This window comes from Cantharellus anzutake, assembly GCF_015039405.1.
Source record: "Cantharellus anzutake strain C23 chromosome Unknown EI90scaffold_9, whole genome shotgun sequence".
NCBI classification, from domain to species: domain Eukaryota; kingdom Fungi; phylum Basidiomycota; class Agaricomycetes; order Cantharellales; family Hydnaceae; genus Cantharellus; species Cantharellus anzutake.
Window position 1 is genome coordinate 902,523 of NW_024066959.1, and position 11,265 is coordinate 913,787.

General features: G+C 48.2%; 4 protein-coding genes across 4 annotated transcripts; 2 read left to right on the forward strand and 2 right to left on the reverse strand.

Moving 5' to 3' along the window:
- Positions 1–679: 679 nt before the first annotated feature.
- On the reverse strand, positions 680–1,159 carry EI90DRAFT_3043316 (uncharacterized protein). Its single transcript, XM_039059247.1, has 2 exons — positions 1,126–1,159; positions 680–1,069 (listed from the first exon to the last, which is right to left on the reverse strand). Exon 2 carries the CDS (start codon positions 940–942, stop codon positions 754–756), a length of 189 nt encoding a protein of 62 aa, XP_038920010.1. The 5' UTR covers positions 943–1,069; positions 1,126–1,159; the 3' UTR covers positions 680–753.
- A 612-nt stretch (positions 1,160–1,771) lies between these two features.
- EI90DRAFT_3043317 (uncharacterized protein) lies at positions 1,772–4,714 on the forward strand. Its single transcript, XM_039059248.1, has 3 exons — positions 1,772–1,864; positions 1,920–4,291; positions 4,347–4,714. The coding sequence occupies exon 2, from the start codon at positions 1,977–1,979 to the stop codon at positions 4,263–4,265; it is 2,289 nt and encodes a 762-aa protein (XP_038920011.1). The 5' UTR covers positions 1,772–1,864; positions 1,920–1,976; the 3' UTR covers positions 4,266–4,291; positions 4,347–4,714.
- Positions 4,715–5,948: 1,234 nt separating this feature from the next.
- Positions 5,949–8,913, reverse strand: EI90DRAFT_3152200 (uncharacterized protein). The gene is made up of 18 exons (XM_039065777.1): positions 8,343–8,913; positions 8,230–8,254; positions 8,142–8,166; positions 7,989–8,087; positions 7,916–7,923; positions 7,813–7,845; positions 7,699–7,710; positions 7,584–7,635; positions 7,453–7,523; positions 7,310–7,378; positions 7,176–7,249; positions 7,063–7,120; positions 6,922–6,980; positions 6,845–6,853; positions 6,725–6,767; positions 6,644–6,670; positions 6,486–6,547; positions 5,949–6,368 (listed from the first exon to the last, which is right to left on the reverse strand). Exons 1-18 carry the CDS (start codon positions 8,424–8,426, stop codon positions 6,108–6,110), a joined length of 1,071 nt encoding a protein of 356 aa, XP_038920012.1. The 5' UTR covers positions 8,427–8,913; the 3' UTR covers positions 5,949–6,107.
- Positions 8,914–10,251: 1,338 nt separating this feature from the next.
- On the forward strand, positions 10,252–11,020 carry EI90DRAFT_3152201 (uncharacterized protein; the record flags this gene model as incomplete). The annotated part of the gene is made up of 4 exons (XM_039065778.1): positions 10,252–10,396; positions 10,455–10,573; positions 10,632–10,822; positions 10,905–11,020. Coding segments are annotated over exons 3-4 (207 nt in total), but the record flags the coding sequence as incomplete, so codon positions are not given.
- Between the last annotated feature and the right edge of the window lie 245 nt (positions 11,021–11,265).

Here is an 11,265-nt window from a genome sequence, read left to right on the forward strand (position 1 = left end):
TGGCTGCTATGTATCATATGATACTGGGTACACACGCCAAGCCCTCGCTTCTATTATTTTATTATTTACATGATAATCCAATATTAAGGGACCCATTCAGATGCCGCCAAGTTATCGATCTCCCATTGGTTCGCACTTTAATAAGGACGTATTCTTAAGGCCGCTGGTAACTGTTTCAGCTGAATATCAATACCATTCTTGACACCAGCTGACAGGTACACGACAACCCGTGTTTAAAACGTCGTATATCCTACTTTTGTTGGCCCTCTCCTCTATTCCAGGCTTTGACGCCCCGGGGCCAATTTTACAGGCTATGCTTTGCTAATACTTTTCCTGAGGCAAGAATGGACGACATGAGTGGTGACTTCTGTTTCCATTTCTCGTGGAACTCATTTCCGGTACCCAGTATACATCAGGACGACCTGCTCTTTATGCAAGGCAATCTTATAGCTCGGGTGATCAATGACGAGCTCGTCACATCCTCGACTTTATCTGCATGTACCGTATTGATAACTGGACACCCGGCCGATGAAATGCAAAGAGACAAATACCATTTTCGATATCACTGGTACGACGACCGCGATTGCAGATCCTTTAAGATCACCACTGGTTCTTTCGATTCCTCGGTCAGTTCCATTCGCACTCCACACTCATTTGCGGAAGAGTCTCTCGGTCTCCCCAGGTTTCTCAATGTTCTGTCCACTCCCCGTTGGCAGGACGTTCGCATTCCTTTGGTTGGTTCTCCAGTTCAAGCTATCGAGACGTGAACAACAACACCATTCGCTTGGACTTGGATATCTTCGATCGAGAGGGGAACCAGTGGTCAAGGTGAACGCGTGGTCTCCGACTGCCGATAGATACCTGTGATGTGAAAGATGACATTGGTTTCGGAAACAGGATGCATATTGTCCCCCCGGATGTCCCGTAACGAGTACGGCACATGTAGACAGAGTCGAAGATGCGACCAACTCGTCGTTGACAATGCGAGAGGTCAGATAACGAAGAGTAGATCTCCCAATCACTGCGTTCCCAATGTATAGTTCGACCAGTACATCAGCCGTATCCGACCCTATAGAAGCGAGAAATCAGGAATGATACCTATCAGAAGCTCGCTGTATAGACGACCATTTTTCAATTCCGGAATCGTGTTCAAACCTTGAGGAAGAGCAGGGGTGACATTCAGAACAGCGAATGCGAAACTTGCTAGATTATCCCAGAGTTTGAAGGTAGAATAAGGGATTCACCGCATAACTGAAAGATGATGGCAGTTAACAGCACTCGTAATGGACGTATGTATGTCCTGCGGACGAACCAGCAGTATGGCGAAAAGTGTGTTTGTCAGCGCCTGCAGTGCACAACTTCAGCAGAGGAGTCGCGGGCCAATGAGAAGGAACAGGGGAACGTCGCCGTTATTCTTTTTGGGGGTTGGAGCTCAGCACTCATCACCGTTAGAAGAGAAGCGGCTGTCAGTAGACCCCGTTTCCAATGGTTGCTAAAAGCATGGGATTCAGAGGGTTGTTAGTAGACACTCCATGGTCCCCACCATTACAGTGATGATCGACCCCGCTGCACTGCTCAAGGTTAAACTAAACAGGTAATAGTGACATAACCCACGTTAAGTAACAATATAACAATATAACAATCAATTCGGACAACTCCGCTACAAAACGGGCAATGGACCCAATCAGGTGATTACATACGCCCACGCTGCTAAATTTATTAATATCCTTCCCGTGCCTCGGAAGTTTTTTCAAGTCCGACTCTTAGGACACGTGATCGTTTGTTCCCTTTTTGAAATTATATAAAATTCATTTCCTTTCTCCCACGAAGGTCGTGCTTTTTCGACTGTTTATGAAGGCCTAAGGTAAGAAAGAGAGTTGGATGCCTGTTCGGCAGCTTCTCTAACACTTGTCATGCAGTCCGTTGCAATCATTCCCTACATCGACGTTATTTATACATCATCTCTTGACGAGACGATGAAGCGACGGCATCTCACAAAAGTCGCTCATCTCCAGCCCCTGCAAACTCATAACGAAGCATCTCCTTCATCTAACTCTCACGCGCATAGTGCTGGGCCATACTCTCCTTCTGTTTACTCTCGAGCTGACAATCACTCGGAATATAACTACCAACCTTACCCGGATATCGAAGAAGAGCCGCTTCCACCATTTCCTTCACATCTCCTTGAAAACCTCACCAGTTTTGAAGCCCGTGATGCTGCTCGCGACTCTCGGATATCTTCTACAGGCCAGGACTCTCCCGAGAATGAAACAACAAACCGACTGAGTATGATGGGTCCGAAGATGAAAATGCTTTCCAGGGCACCTTGGGAAGTTAGTGACCCCCTCATCGAGCGTGAACAAGCCCCTAGTATCGACTACTCTGTTGATGGTGGCTCTATCTTTGGGCGACGGTCTAGAAGTAGGACTTTGACCAGAGCTACAGAGAGTTCGAAAGGGTTTGGACTCGGAGGCAGCAAATCACGAGGGACTACCACATATTCGTTAGGTTCACGTAACTTTAGCCCTCCCCCGAATACGACTGAGGACAGAGTGTCCATCCTTTCGTCTGATCCTGACCCCTTTGCTCCTCGTCCAAGACGTCCTACATGGTCGCCTCTGCCACGGGCTCGGACCACGTCATCGTCCGCATCCGTCTCCCATACGGATTCAGCTATCTCATCATTTGCCTCTTCCTCGTCCTCCAATCCCCCTCCTGTTCAAAGCCCTGTTTCCGATCGTTTCTCCGGATCCCAACCTCCATCACCCTCCGCCAAGAGCTCGAAGCACAGCAAAAGTGTCAACAAAAGGCATGATACCTCTCCCAGTCCCACGAGCATGTATGAGGCTGCAATCTTGTCACCCTTTCACCCTTATGCAAATCCCGAGCTTTATGCCTCCGAGGATAACTCCCATGCAACTCCGCAACCCTCATTCACTTCACAGAATCAATCTCGTCCGCTAGATGCTACGTCTTTCAGCCAATCGGTCGCCAATCCTTCATTATCCACCGTTTCCACCGTTTCTGGAGAATCGTATATGCTCACACCAGCGCAGCCTTCATCTTCCATGCCTCCATTGCCTTCGATTCCCCCTATTCACGCATCAACACCCAGTAGTGCCGTGCCTTTCCCGTCTGGCCACCCGCTGGCGGACAGTCCAGGATTCACACTCATATCACTTGATCAGGCACGTGAAAAAGTGCGAAATCGTGCCCGGAGCGGAGATGCCGTTGTTGGAGCAAAGAAGTTTTCGTTTGGAACAAACAAATCGACCTCGTCTATTGACAAACTTCCGAATGACGCTGAGTCAGGGCTCGATGAGGATTCGCCCCTGTCATCTGATCAGCCTCGAACATTGAGGCCGAAGCGGAGTGCGTTCAGGCGGTTCTTCAAGGAGGGAAAGGAGAAGGTCCATCAAGAAGGGCACATTCCAGAGGTACCACCTCTCCCACAAGGTCTGAAGAGCAGATCCCGAAGTTTGGAGCCCTCCGCGGATGACAGGAAGCCTCTTGAAGACGATGTTCCTCCGCTCCCTCGAACCATAGAAGGAAGCGCTGGGCTTGCACCCCGTCCAATGACCGTGAGGTCTGGGTCCCAGAATGACACCCCTGCTGCGTCTTCGACCTCGTCGTTAGAGAGAATTACGAGAGGTCTGGATTTACCTGCCTTTACATCGAAGTTCAGGAAGAGCCCCCAGCCGGACAAAAAGTCTCGGTCGACTCTTGAACCGGCAGGTGGGGACGGTGCTGGCTTCCAATCTCTTCATCTTCGCCCGATCTCAAGCTTTCTCGCGTCTGGTCTTCCGCATGACATGTTGCTCCCGGAAGTGGCCGAGTCTCATACTCCTGTCACCCAACATGGGCGACCGCAATTGGGACTCGGCATACCAGAGGGTGCTGTGGTAGACTCTTTCGAACCTCGAACCGCCACCTCCCACCAATCTAGCTTCTCCGGGAAAAGTGGCATGACGCTTTCAGGTTCAGCAAGCTCTATGAATTCGGATAATATCGGTCATCCCGCGCTTGTCGAGGCTCGTAAGGCTTGGAGAATCCAAGCATTTGAGTACGAGGCACAAATCCGCGAACTCAATGCTGAAATAGAGCGCCTTCGTGCTCGCCCTTGCTCTGAATGTGGTGCTGTGCCTTGTGTGCCTTGTAGGCCCACCGATCCCCAACCGCCGCAAAGTGTATTAGATCGTCCACGTCCCAAAACAGGAGGATCCAACTATTCCAGTGGTTGGGACAGCCAAATTGATGTATTATGAGGTTGAACTTTTAAGTATTCTTCTTGGCAAGTAAACCTTCTGCTTTTATCTGCTGCCGCCATTATTGATGTCGGCGTATAGTACTTTATTGTCCAGATTCTAGGCATTCGTTTCTTTCCCTGTTCATATTATCCAACGGGCGTGGCGGTTGATCACATACCTTCTTTCCTTTACCACCCCTTCAGATCAGGCATCTTCACATTCCTTGTGTCCTTTTTCTTCTGCATTGATGCATGGCACTTGATAATTTTTATTTTGGTATCTCGTGGTCCTGTCATTACCGCCTGTGCATCTACGCACTAACCCCTCTCGCTTTTTCCAATTGATTGGGCTCTGTCTTGTTAGGAAGTTTGCAATATGACTGTGGCTCCGCTCAGTGGTGTCAGTCTTGTGTTCATAGAAACACCAACATTGCACTGACACACGTCAGCTTTTTTGCTTCGCATGCCACAAAAGGTCTTAGTGAACAGTGAAGCGGTGCAACCATGCAGACTGCCCCGACACTAGACTTCGGAGGGATTTTGAACGCGTCAGCAAACCTACCATCCCTAAATCCTAATCAATTAATAGGCTACTCGTCCTAAGACCCAATTATTCTGTCGGGTTTGTGCCGACATACATAATCACTGTTTATTTGGAACTTTTCACTTCGTCCACTCATGATTCAGTGGGTGCTTCGTTGATAACAGCGTCGACAAGCGCGCGCCTGAGGTGCAAAGGCATGAGAAACGTCGTGATCGCTCAACTACTTAGATAGTGATCGAAATTAAGAGAGGAACTATTGCTGCGGCCAGGCTTCAGACGCGAATGGTGGTGGTGGACAGTGAAGCCAGCTCATACACCGCGTCCACCTAGAATTTCACATATATAGGCCTCAACAGGCGAATTATATTCCGAATAGACACCGTAATTACTTAATATTTACTAATGTGATAACTCGTGTTGTATTCTATTTTCCACCAATAACCATGAGCTATATCCTTTGAATTGCAGTGTGCCGTTCCGTTCTCTCTTCAAGCGAATAACTCCACCAGCTGACCGGGAAATCAAACATTAATGAGACTGTGCGCATAACACGGCATTGTGCGACTGTTCCACACCGGATGCGATGGCGACACAAATTTTTATTGGGGTGCGGCCTTACGCGAAGCAGTCAGTTGATTTAAGGCACATGGACATATAAGTCCGATGTACACGTAGTACTTGATGAAGAGAGGAAACTCGTCTAAGGCACGATATCGGACTGTTTGGATATTGTGCCCACATGCGCAACAGCACCTACATGGCTGGCGAGTGGCAGGGGGCACGATGGCACATCATCACGCAGATGTCTTTACGGGTTTCTTCCTTGTTGGGCACACTAATAGATGGTGTGGTTCTCGCCAGCAAACACCGGTGCATCGTTTCCACATGAAGCACGCATTTCTCAAGCTCCACAGTGCTCACGGGCACTCTTTGTACTATGAACGGGTGTTCCCACAAGCTCAGCTGATTGATGCCTCCTCCCTAATGAGAACGTTGATGGGAGTGGATAGCTACGGTAAAGACGTTGATTTCCGGGGAATGGGTCATCAGGAATGATGGACACAATTTGGAGTACTAGTGTTGCAACCTTCGTGCGAGAGATTAAGTAACACGGGGAAGGTTAATCAAACTCAGTTGGACGTGTCACTCTTGCGGATGCGGGAGGTCAGGTTCGTGCATTAATCAGTCGACGGCGTAGAACACATGGGACGCATCAGTTTGTTTTGTATGGATAAGTACTTGGGAGCGTTTCAGGTGGATTCCAAGTTCTGAGAGGTAAAAGGATGGAAGCAAGAAATGGAAATGATCGTTATAGAGCTATTGTGCCTTCCAATCCCCATTGGGTCTCTGACTTGAAGAATCATCCCCATCAATCGAATCCGAGTGTAGCGATAACCCATCATCGCGTTTCGGTTTATTGGTAGGATCTCCAACACCAACTACGTTAGTGCCGCCGGCACTTGGACGGACACTCCAAGGAGTACCATCTTGTGTGCGATGTTTACTGGTTATGTCGAGTTCGATCTCATCGTGAACAACTTCGGCCTTCGTAGTGATGCTGATCCCACCATGATGGGGCTGTAGATAGAATGGAGGGATTAGAAGGGACCAAAACGGTATTTGGAAAGGAACGTTAGTGGCTCAGTGGTACAAAACAGTGGCGTGTGCGCGAGCACAGCCAGGAATAGGACTTACCCGTCCTCGGGAAACGCCATCAGAACTGACTCCTGAAATACTCCACTCGCGGCGGGCGTTCACTGGATCAGCAACCAGGTGGGATAACATTGGGAGCCAAACGAAAACCGTCAGTGATGGGGCTGATCATCATGATGGTCAACTGAAGGGAAACTGACAAGAGCTCATGAGACAGTTTGCATAGACTGTTTAGCATTTGGGTGAATCAGTTACACGCTGGGAAAGATGGGATTGCTCACGTTTGGGAAGCGGCATATTCAAGATCAAGTGCAAATTGTTAGGCTGTGTGGGAGGGCGTGGTGATTGGTCGTCAGGATAATTTGTTTCAAAGAGAAAAAGCAACGGCCTCATGAACTTACCCAGGCCAACTAGAGTATTTTCGTGTCGAGGCCACATGATTCAACGGTCCAGATCTGTTTGGTGTAGTGCGACTTACGTATACGGCCAAGTCGATAATCGACAAGACGACAGTAATGGCTCCAGTTTGGATTGTCACTGTGTAGTAGAGTGGACGAAGTGGAGGCGGGTGTTAGATCACCAAAGTACTCGATCACAATGTGAGTAACCACGAGCTCACATCGAGTGATTCGACTAACGATATCGTCCGTTGTCGCAAAGCCAGTTTTATGCGAACGCTTTAGAGGAATTCTTAGCTTTGAGTTCCCTGTACAGTTCGAGGTGAATACGTACCAGGTACCAGGTAAGGGTGGCGGCAATGAGGAAGTCGGTCAGAGGCGCGAGAACGAGCCAGACGATCACAATCGCTAAGGATTAGGATTCCGGATCAGAAAGTCTGTGGCAAACAGACATCGATCGAAGCATACATTTGAGCGACCTGAAGCGGACGAATTCTTTGAGGATGGTACAGCCGATGGCCGTTCCAAGGCCAGCCACTTTGAATCGGGATTAGCACTCAGGCTCGAAGCCCCATCTTCCGCCGTAAGCTTGAGGTTTCAAGGGTACTTACGGAATTGAATAAAGGCAAAGATGACGATTATTGCAGCCATCCAGGTGATACCCGTTAGCCGCTTGACTCGCCTTCATAGTTAAACAAATGGATGTTAGAGAACCGAGAGGATGACAGTGGATCAAAGTCACCATCCGAAGAACGCTTGGACGGTTGAGGATGTGACGACGGTCATGACGGGTTCTTGTACAATTGAACGAAATTGAACAACTCATCTCTTGATGACAGCCGAAAGAATTGAATTACCTGTATTGAAAACTGTCTTGCATGGGCACCAAAAAAGCAGCGTGGCGACGGCCAATCCCAAACAGTGTGACAACGCTGATTAGCATCTTACATATTCCGGCTTATTGAACGTACCCCAATTGGATACCAGGATCGTCTTTGGGTTGCCTAGTTAGGAAGGTTAACGATATCCGACCCCTCAAGGCCACAAAAAATTGGGGATCTGGCAATAACATACCGAACTCCCTGGCCAGTCAACAAATATGGAATAAGTTTTGAAGATGAGAACGGACGAGAGGGTGGAGACTTACAGCACCGCGTAATGATACGTGAACCATGTGTCAAACACGGAATTGAGGGTGTCCGCTAGGAAGATGAAAGCCACCAGGTATTTGATCCAGGCAGGGTCACTGGAAGCGGAGATACAGGTATAGCCTAGGTGGTAAGAGGAAGCGAAGACGTACTTCTGCGCATGGCGATAATATATTTCTAGAAAGTGATGAATAGGTTGGCCAAGGACATCATGGGGATAAGTGAGCCACTTTTGCTTACGTGTCTGAATCAACATTACCCCATACTTGAGCGCCATCGGGGGAAGCAGCATAACGTCGAAAAGAGAGGTCAGCTTCATCTCCTACATTCAGTGACCGTTCGAGTTTGCATACAAGCCAGATGTTGAGCCACGATCCGATTAAGAGGGGACCAACAATGACATTGATGACACTGGCTGGGACGCCTATGGGAGCCATTTCGCGAGAGACAGGGACCAAAGAAGAGAGGAGGGGGAACTTAAGTGACAGATCACTTGAGCGCACCAGCAGAGCTTTAAGACGCTTTGGGGCTATAGTCTAGGTCTTGTTTTAATCATGATGGCTTTGAAGAACCCCCTCAATCCAAATAGGTAGGTGAGAAATGGTCTGTGTCGAATCTTACGAAATAAAAATCTTGGATGCGGGTTTCTCCTGAGGGAAATAATCATTTATAATAAGAATATTGATGAAAGCATATCACTCATCAGTTTGAAAGTTGAAGCAAATGATGTGCATAGTTCTTTTTTTTTGGGTATGTTGAATGGCAGGAGGGTTCAGCTCTGAGAAGGGGAACACAACCCGTAGTTCTGGGAGGCGAAGACGTTCCTTTCCTTTGGGTCAATGGCCAGGAAAGCGCTTTAAGCACTTCAAATGAGTCTGAAATATCCTGAGACACAATAAATTCGGCCAACTCCGTTGAAAGTTGACAGTAAGTCACGAGACTCGATCATGGAGATTTGGCCGTCTATTCTTGTATTGTAGTGGAGTTGTCCGAATCATCTTGTTCATATCACCAATGATCGGTCCCTCGTCACAGCGCCGAACCTTAACCGACGACTGCTGCAAGGCATATGACCATCCAGCATCTATTCTGGGGGCCCCTTCGCCCATCTCTATGATGTCCATAGGTGAAGTTTATCGAGAATGTGTCGACACGCTTTCCAATTGCCTCATTTAAGCCGTCAATTGCTTTGCCTTTGGATCCTGTCAATCATACAGGCCGGAGGTGCTCCAATGACCGATTGGCGTTGGCGGTTATTTATTTTGTTGCTGTGTTGGGTTTTCATCTCTCGAGTGGTTTCATCCTCAATTTTCCTTCCACCAACCATCAATCTTCGTCAAGGGCCATCCAGCAGTCCGGGAGACTGTGCCATCGGCTGGTATTCATCCCTTCCCAGTTGCTGGCATTCCTGTGGTACCTTTTTTTTTTTTTTTGAATACATATTGTTGAATAGTTTTTGACCAGCGGAAGTTACATAATGTGTCTGACTTATGAGTCATGCCTTGTTATGTCGATATATCAGTGAATTGATCTCCGTTATCGTGATCTTCATCCGAGCGTGATCCATTGCCTCTACATAACCTCCGATACATATGTACACAACATCTTTTCTTTCTTGGTAGCGCGGCATTGCCAAATAGCCCTTCAAACATCATCATCATCAATTGTTGATATTAATGAGGGTGCCAGTTGCGTAAATGAACGGAACGGCTGTGCCTGGGTACGGGTTAACAGTATGAGTCCACAGAACATTTTACGTATTCCATCATTGTCAAGCTAGAGACTTGATTGTGCAGCATATGTTTGGCGCTTCCGCGATGAACTCCAACGCCAACGCCTTCTTACCTTCTAGTTCAACTCCCGTGTTTTTAATCCCTTCTCTCGATCTCGCACTCCTTTCCTTCCTTTAACCAACATCCCCCCTAACGACATCCACCACTTTCTTGATTAATCCTTTTGATTATCTCCACTCCATCCAAAACTATGCCATCGTTGGACACCCTGCGCGATTCATTAGTACGTGTCTTCTAATCCTCAGTCGAGTTTCCGCGTCATTTACCCTGCGCCGCTCCAGTTCTCGGTGGTATGTCATCATTCCTTTTTGGTGTTTCTTAATTATAAGTCGCGTCTTTCTGTTCCTGTTGATTTGAAATCCCCTCATCCCTGATCAGGTTGTCGCTCGTAGGCTCGCGGATGCCACCCCTGATGCTCAGGTGCTTCTCATCGAAGCGGGACCAGGGAAATGCCCTCTTCAACCCTTGTCAAACATCGGAACTCACTCCCTCCTTCAGAAACCAGGACATCATCATGTCCAGCATGGCGATGGGATGGAAAAACATTCACTTCACGGTATATCTCTCCATCCCATTAAGACTTTTTCATAGGAACATGGGGCTACGATACTGAGGTGGGTTCACGTCGTGCTTCTGTCGGGAAAGCTAATTATTCGTTTCCCTACAACGCAGCTCCAAAAGTACGCGAACAACCATATTATTCACATGCCCAGGGAAAACTCTTAGGCGACGGCAGCACTCTCCGGCTCACGGCCTCCCCCTGGGATGATCTGCTTCCATTCTTCAAGAAGGTGCGCAACTTCACTCAGCCTATTTATGTAAGACCCTTACGGTAACTTGGCATATCAGTCCAAGAAGTTCTTCTGTACCAAAGGTTTTCCAGCTGCGGAGGCACCAATGGCTTGCTGCATATAACCGTTCACCCCGTCGCTCCAATTAGCGAGGCTATGCTCGCATCGACCAAGGATACGACTATAAGCCTGACACGTTTGTCTCGGGCGGTGCCGGACACGCGACTAGGATCGTTCATGACGGCATGGGTAAGTCTGGGTTCATTTCCCTTATGAGGGATTTACTCAAGTCTTCGTTCCAGCGCTGACTTCGTGAACAACAATCCTCCAGCGAATCTTCAGGTCTTACTCAATACTACTGTGCTTCGCATCGTTCTTGAGACGAATCCCGACGCCGATGCTAAGGAGAAATTCGAAGCCGTTGGCGTCAAGCCGAAGTCACGATGATTCCATCAGGCCCATTATCCTTAAAGCCAAGGAGGAATGAATCATTCTTTCTGCTGGTGCATACAACTCTCCCTTCATCTTGCTTCACAGCGGTGTCGGTCCTAAGGAACATTTTGCGCAATATAACCTTGAGACCAAGACTCGACATTAAGGGTGTTGGTTCCAATCTCTTGGACCATCTCATTGTCTTCTAATCCTATTATCTCAACTCCCGTATGATGTGCGTACAAGGTCTATGCTTGGGC

Bases quoted from the DNA above. Each gene is read 5' to 3' on its own strand.
- EI90DRAFT_3043316 (XM_039059247.1), bottom strand. From the start codon at position 942: ATGTGCCGTACTCGTTACGGGACATCCGGGGGGACAATATGCATCCTG.
- EI90DRAFT_3152200 (XM_039065777.1), bottom strand. From the start codon at position 8,426: ATGGCTCCCATAGGCGTCCCAGCCAGTGTCATCAATGTCATTGTTGGT. The intron at 8,167-8,229 runs GTAAGCAAAAGT...ATCACTTTCTAG, and splicing joins GGTAATGTTGATTCAGACAC to AAATATATTATCGCCATGCG. The intron at 6,548-6,643 runs GTCAGTTTCCCT...TTGCTGATCCAG, and splicing joins AAACTGTCTCATGAGCTCTT to TGAACGCCCGCCGCGAGTGG.
- EI90DRAFT_3043317 (XM_039059248.1), top strand. From the start codon at position 1,977: ATGAAGCGACGGCATCTCACAAAAGTCGCTCATCTCCAGCCCCTGCAA.